A 7238-nucleotide genomic window follows, 5' to 3' on the forward strand; every position below is an offset into this window, starting at 1 on the left:
CTGCAGCCATGATTAATGAAGTGTTGCTTCTTCACTTTGGGAAATCTTTTGCTCTTCAGGATGCAAGCATTGCCACTTAACACTAGCACTAACAGTATTAGTACTGTGAGCTTGTGTAGAACTGAAATGTTGGAAACAAAGTGCTAGTGTCCCAGTGGTGTGCTCAAAACCTTTGAAAGTTGAGTTTAGTGCCCAATTGCCAACAGAGTTCTTTAGATTTAAGAAGTGGTTTTCAAATGACATCCCACACTATGTCACTTTGTTAAATGAGGGAGGGGGTTCCTAACATGGGCAGCCTCTCCTAACAAGGCCATCGCTGAGCTTGCTGATGGGGTCACATAGGAGACGTTCCCATAGTCAGATAATGCTATTAAAGAGAACCCACTAAAACCTCTGGTGCAATTCATAATGATGGCAAAAGACAATTGATGTATCAAATAAAGAAGAACCTGCCCAACTAACCTCCAATCCTTGTTCATGGTATACTTCCAGGTCCTGAGGGACATTCTCAAAGAGGTGCAGGGCAACATGGTTCCCCGCAGCATGCTGAAGGAGTGGGCTCTCCACACGTTCCCCAACGCCACTGATTACTGGACGTTCCGAAAGATGTTCACCATCCAGCTGGCCCTCATTGGTCTGGCAGAGTTCATGCTCCACCTCAACAGACTCAACCCTGAGATGCTGCAGATAGCACAGGTGGGAAATGCACGCAAACACACACAAACAGCAATGTGTTGGACTTCCTATGAAGGAGAAAGTGAAATCAGTTTGACAGGGGCAAATTCAATAGATATACACACTCTTAGATGCATTAATAGATCTCCATTACCCTCTCCATATCAGACTGTATGAATTACCATTCTCCCCCATGACATTCACGCTAGGCCTATCAGTCAGCCAGCCGCTGTCAATGCAAAGGATGTTTTGACAGAGCGTTATATTCAGTCCCACTGCTCAGCTATCAAAGACGTTTCAATTTGAAGAGGCCATGTTTGTGTGCGCTTCCACACATCTGTCTGCTGCTCAGGGTCTGCAGGCGGCTTTCTCAAAGTCATTATTAAAGATGATTGTGTCAGTCGGCCACCCCTCCCCTCTGATCCTAATCGGCCTTTGCTGACAGGCGTTCCTCCGGGCAGCTAAGCACTAGTATTAAGCCCCCTTTCTGCCTGTTCCACTCCACAGATCCCATTAGACACAGGCGGATTTTAGTGCGAAGAGTGTATGCACATATAAACACACACACAAACTGAGAGTGTGTGTGCAAGGACGGGACATCACAACCCGCGGCAGTGCCTCATCTTGACTAAATAAAGACCGTATTTTACTTAAGGTTGACTCATATAGAGCTCAATTAGGAATCAGCACCAAGCATACTGCTAAACAATGTTTATAGGGCCTTAATTCAGTTATAAGCCCAAATTTAACTACACATCAACAACAAGTACAAACACCACAGGCAGTGTGGCATCTTCACTGACACTGAATATAAATTGGAGGGCGTGGTGCTTAATAAATTCGCTATTTGTCAGTCAGATCACTTGTATCATCACCCTGGAACAGCTCCACCAGTCACAATGACACATGACATCAACAGCTCAATAAATGAACAGGGGCTTCTCAAGGAAATTATATTATTTTCTGGATGGTGCAGAGCAGCACAGTGGGCGTGTGTCATTATTGAGCTCATACAGTGACGATAGAAATGGACGTCAATGGCAGCATTTTTACGACAGAACAACGTAAAAATGGGCTAGTCTTAATGACATTTGAGCCATTATTTCATCATTATAGTTTGCAGGCAAAGGTTGTATCCAGATATCAACAATAACCCTCCTCCTTTTCTTAACATGCATCTTCATTTTGCACCAGAATATCACAAATCATCCAGTATGATACTTTACACCATTGTGGGAAAAAAGGGTCAGTAAAAGCATCCCATCATGCCTTGAGAATTAGTTGAATTTCCTTACAGTGTTAAGTGTCTTCACTCTTTGGCATTTGTTGTGGAATTTGTCCACTGAGGTTTCTCACCGTCAAGCCCGCAGCCCCGAGTCACTTCACGTTGCACAGTAATGTTGCATCATTCCTTTCACACCGGCCTCTAAATGAAGCCATCGCTGACCACTAGTCTGGTGCTTTAGCATTCTGAGCGCTGCCTTCACAGCCAACAGTCTGCAGGCTTATCTGTGCCTTCTGGGAGTTGCTGGTGTCTCAGCCCACTGCCTCTAGGCCCTCTGCTGGGGCTTGGAGGAGCAAATGAAATGTAGGTGAGGGGGGGGGCGGTGTGTTAAGGAGAAAGAGGGAGGGAGGGAAGAGGCCAGACAGAGGAGGAGGAGAGCAAGCACGAGCTGGAATGAAATGCTCTGCTATAAAGCTGTCAGAGCTACTCACTTTTTCATATAAGGGAGCTTATCTTTCCTGGAATGGTCGCTTGTGTAGCGGCCTTCTCGCACATAAATGCAGGCTTAAAAGATGAAACTCGGCCGTATATATTTAAGTCAGCAGAGAGCAAAGGGGGAGGGGAACAGGGGGCAGTGGAGGTGAGTTAAGGATTATAGATGCTGTGCTGCGGATAGTTTGACATGTTACTGTTTCTGGGACATGAAGATCAATAATTGCAGCCATTTTGTTGGCATGAGCTTGTTTTGTAGCTCTCCCAGCTTTACTGAAGACGAGGAGTTGTTTTCTTGGTACTAATGTGGTTAAAGGAATGTGGACTACACTACACAAAATTATATTTCCTGATTATTTTCTGGTTTTTTGCCATTGTATAAAACTTATGTTTATTTCCTCCTCTGATTTCAGGACACAGGAAAGCTCAACGTTTCTTACTTCCGCTTCGACATCAATGACGCCACAGGTGACCTGGATGCTAATCGCCCCGTTCCATTCCGCTTGACGCCAAACATCTCTGAGTTCCTGACCACCATCGGCGTCTCTGGCCCACTCACCGCCTCGATGATCGCTGTGGCTCGGTGCTTTGCACAGCCAAACTTTAAGGTGCCACGTCTGCTTCCTTTTTTTCTTTTTAAATACATTACATAGTGTATCAGAACGGCTTTTTAAAGTAATGGGTAATAGACATAGAAGCTTGCAGTGAACTTGAAATTAAATGGCTGAATATGAAGTTTACAAAACTCTAGTGCTCATTGTTTCCCCCTCCAGGCGCACGGCATGCATCCATACGATAATCATACTTTTGCAAGCATGTCTGGAGTCACTGCAGCCGCTGCTGCTGTTACACTGCCTGCCAACGACATGAAGCTCATGAATCCGCTCTTTCTAACAGTCTGTGTGTTTTGATTGTTACAGGTGAACGGCCATAAAATCACAGCACTTTGAAATCCTGTACTTTAACAAGTAATACATGGATTGATTACAGCCTCTGATTGGAGGTTTAACTTTAGTGGACGGGTGGGAGGGACACTTAAATCTCTTTCACTTTTCATGATGCATATCCAAACCAGGTTGTTTTTTTTCCATGGAGCTGGAAGTGACCGTACTTGGACAAACAAATAAAATGCTAAATTATGAGCTGAGAACGGTTCAGTACAGTTGCTTTTTGGATGGTCTGTACCTCAGAGCTTGGAATAATATTTGTGAGATCCAGTTCAGTGATTCAGCACAGGTGAGGTCTATCACATTGCTTCTGGCTACAACCTCGGCCTGTTTATTAGTGCCGCCATGCCCCTAATTTTATGCCTTAAACAGTTCTTATGAGGGTGAAAAATGATCTCCAGAGGCTAACATGTTAACTTCATCCCTGAAGGTGTTTGTTTTAAAATGCAAGCCTGAGGAGATTTACTCACTTCTGCAGCAAACCTCAAGTGGTCATTTGAGGAACTGCACTTTTTGTCGCTTCAATGTAGGCCTTAGTTTGTTAATAAGATAACACAGAAGATGACACAGAGGATTGACTTCTACGGACCGTCACACAAAAGACCACGGCTTAACTGTAAACCTCTCTCATTGTGTTAGTTTTAGGCTCGTGAAAATTAAGGAGCACATCACCGTTAAAACATTCAGTAACACGAGCTTCTCAAAATTGTTGAGTTTACGTTTAAATCTCAGATATATTTGAAGAATTACATTTGTTTAATTTATATAACTTATTCACATGAGTCTTGGAAGCTTTTAGAAGAAGTGGGGTCAGTCGGCTGCCATTGCTGTTGCTCGCGGTGACTCGAGCGTTGCGGTTTGTTGTCAAATTTAAGCTCCTGCGGCGCTCTCCGGATATTGCCTGGCACTTAAACTTGGTGAACTTCCTCTGGGTTTAGGTCTGAGGCTTAACTAAAAACAAAGCAGTGAAAAACAGTTGCAGCCGTTGGGTTGTGTAATATATGTAAAGCAGGGCAGTAATGACAGGCCTGCAGTGTCTGTGTATGGGTCAAGCTCATACTTAAAGTCTGACTGATGTTCCAGACACAGAAGCACTTAAGATGCAAATAAACAGAACACTTGACCATGTGAACTAGTTGGGACCGAATGCCAGAGACCAGTGCTGCTTGTGGCCAGAGCAGAGAGGTATTACCACAGAGCACAGGAAAACACAAACACTTAACAATCATCCACTCAGATATAGTGAAGCCTTAAACTATTTAAACAGTCTAGTGCCGTCTGAAACCGAATAAACACTTTAGGCGAGGGCGGGGAACGGCGCGTACGTAGTCAGGCGATGATTGCCAGGTCTTGGTTTTGATGGTTATGCGTTTCAGATCTGTGTCACCGTAATGAGCTGTTAACATCTCAGAGATTTCCCTGCAGATGACTGCCATGCCCTAAATTGGAGTTAACAGCTTTGTTTTATATGTATGTTTGAAATTAGCAGGGACTTTAAATAAACTGAGGTTTTTGTCACGTTTCACTGCTCTCGTTTCCACGGCAGACTGTTTGAACACACTGCCCAGGAGACTGGCATATAATCATATATTTGAGAGCTTCATATAAACTCTATGACTGTAGTTTGCAGTATAAAAACTTCAGTATTTACATCATTTGTTGCATTGCAGTATAAAAAGGGAAAGTCTGTTTGCATCCTGATGTGGTCAATCCTTAGTAATCAAATGTTTTATCATCAGGATGTTGATGTTTTAAATTCTAGACCTCGTATATTTCTTAAAAAATGAATCTGTTTCCTGAAAGTGACCTCCTGATTTCTTTTCTCTCATAGGTGGATGGAATCTTGAAGGCCGTCCTTCGTGATGAGATCATCGCGTGGCACAAAAAGACCCAGGAGGACACGTCCATTCCCCTGTCCCCAGCCGGGCAGCCAGAGAACATGGACTCCCAGCAGTTGGTCTCGCTGGTCCAGAAGGCCGTCACGGCCATCATGACTCGCCTCCATAACCTGGCTCAGTTCGAGGGAGGCGAGAGTAAGGTCAACACTCTGGTGGCTGCAGCAAACAGCCTCGACAATCTGTGTCGCATGGATCCAGCCTGGCACCCCTGGCTCTGAGAAATCGGAGGCGAGAGAGGAGAAAAGGCACAGCGGAGTTCACGGGATGAAGGGGAAACACTTTTTTTTTTTTTAGTTTGATTAAAACAGACAAGGGTCGTTACATCTATGTTGCTCTTTGGAAAGTGAATTCACATTGAGACAAAAGCCCTGGTTGTCAGAGCTTGCCTGTGTTCTCAACAGTTACTATTTTATTTTTATTTTAAAAGAAGAAAAAACACACAAGCCTCCTTCATTGTATATTTATTTTTGTATCAGAATGACAGGGATCCTGCGTAATGTCAGCGGCCCTTCTCTTTACTGTGACAAAGTGGTATTACAAGGATTTGTTTAGGTACCCACTCTTTTACTCTTGTGGAAGTTTCTAATTAAAACACTTTGTTTGTTGTTTGCGATGTGTTTTACACGCATCAAGATCTTGGAACGTTTCCACTTTGATTTGTTTTCTTCTCAGATGGTCATGTGTCCTCCCAAACCTGTAGCTTCTTTGCTATACCTTCTAAATGAGGAGTATTGTTGCCCTGTGAATAACAGATGTTGCTCTTTGATTTTTATTTCATCCACTGCTTGAACTGTATTAAGATGTCAGAGGATTCCTGTGTAAAAAGCTTCTGTTCTCCACTTTTCTTTTCTTTTTTTTGGGATTCAGCTGGCGTTGTAGTAAGCTATATGACCACTGTAATGCAAATATGTAATTCCCAAGCTGCCTGTGAATGCTATTTGCACCCCCGACCCCACCCCTTTATTTTTGTTTTTATTTTTTTAGAGGTACTGTACCGTTTCCAACAGAAGAATTCTCTCTTGCCTTGTAAATAAGCATTTTATTGTAATAAAATGCTCATTTTTTTAATAGAGAAGCTGTGTTGGCTCCTTTTGCTTGTAATCTCCTGCAGTTTTCTTTACACTGTAAAGAAACCAATGAATCTCAAAAATGAGTTTTAACTGTGTTCACAATTACCATAAAGCAGAACTAACAATTAGTCTTCTCCCCATTTTTTTAAACGAGTTGTAAAACAGCAATAAGAGCCAGTAATGTGCCTCTGTGCCTCACATCTATTGCATCACTGTCACAGCCATAATCACCCTGAAGGACGCACTCTTGGATATTATTGCTGTAATAACTCTTGCTGTGAAATGACTCCAGACGAACCGTTCTCTGATGTTTAAAGTCTATTGCCGTCATCCTCGCCGTTCACAGTTAGCAGACTTTTATGGGGAGGCATTTCTTCCCAGCAGTGTTGAATCAGAGCGTGCCTTCTGTCTCGTGGAGGTACAGTAACCTTGTGGTCATTCCCCTTCGCTTTGGTTAGAAAGTCCTGCAGAGGTGTGGCGAGGCATCCCACCGCCGGTGCTTGATTAATGCGTGCCAGCAGATCTCCGAGTGGGCTGGCCTCGCTTGACTTATACACACTGTCAGCCGGCCCGCCTGCACTCATAAACAAAGGTTATATCTCTGTTTGCCTCTATAGAAACAGTCTCTGCCTCTCAACGTGTTTACACACTCCCTCCAAAGGTTTCTGATCCACACAAGAAAAAGAAAAGAGCGTTTGGTCTGCGAGTCGCAGCAGCTGCTAGTTTCCAACATTCACCGTGAACATCCTTCTTTGTAGCTGTCATTTCAGTAAGCGTCTTGGATAAGAGGCTGCAGTGTTTTGGTAGGTGCTTGCTTTTGTACATACAGAAAGCATCTGTGATCGTTTATACAAATGTTGGATTTTTTTTCCCCTCCCCCTGTTGGATTTCTCTTGGCTTTAGCACATTCTTGGAAATGTTTTCAAGACGA

General features: G+C 43.5%; 1 protein-coding gene across 3 annotated transcripts in view; it reads left to right on the plus strand.

The window, feature by feature from the left end:
• The window catches only part of LOC102300734 (transformation/transcription domain-associated protein), an 80108-nt gene extending 73799 nt beyond the window's left edge, over positions 1–6309 (plus strand). For all 3 annotated transcript variants that reach the window (XM_042225176.1, XM_042225175.1, XM_042225177.1), the window contains 3 exons: positions 493–696; positions 2806–3000; positions 5171–6309. In XM_042225176.1, the coding sequence (XP_042081110.1) occupies positions 493–696; positions 2806–3000; positions 5171–5455 (684 nt within the window). In that variant the 3' untranslated portion in view covers positions 5456–6309. The remainder of the gene's footprint in view (positions 1–492; positions 697–2805; positions 3001–5170) is intronic.
• The last annotated feature ends 929 nt before the right edge of the window (positions 6310–7238 follow it).

Source organism: Haplochromis burtoni, unplaced genomic scaffold, assembly GCF_018398535.1.
Source record: "Haplochromis burtoni strain Fernald_Lab_line unplaced genomic scaffold, NCSU_Asbu1 Contig_162, whole genome shotgun sequence".
NCBI lineage: Eukaryota > Metazoa > Chordata > Actinopteri > Cichliformes > Cichlidae > Haplochromis > Haplochromis burtoni.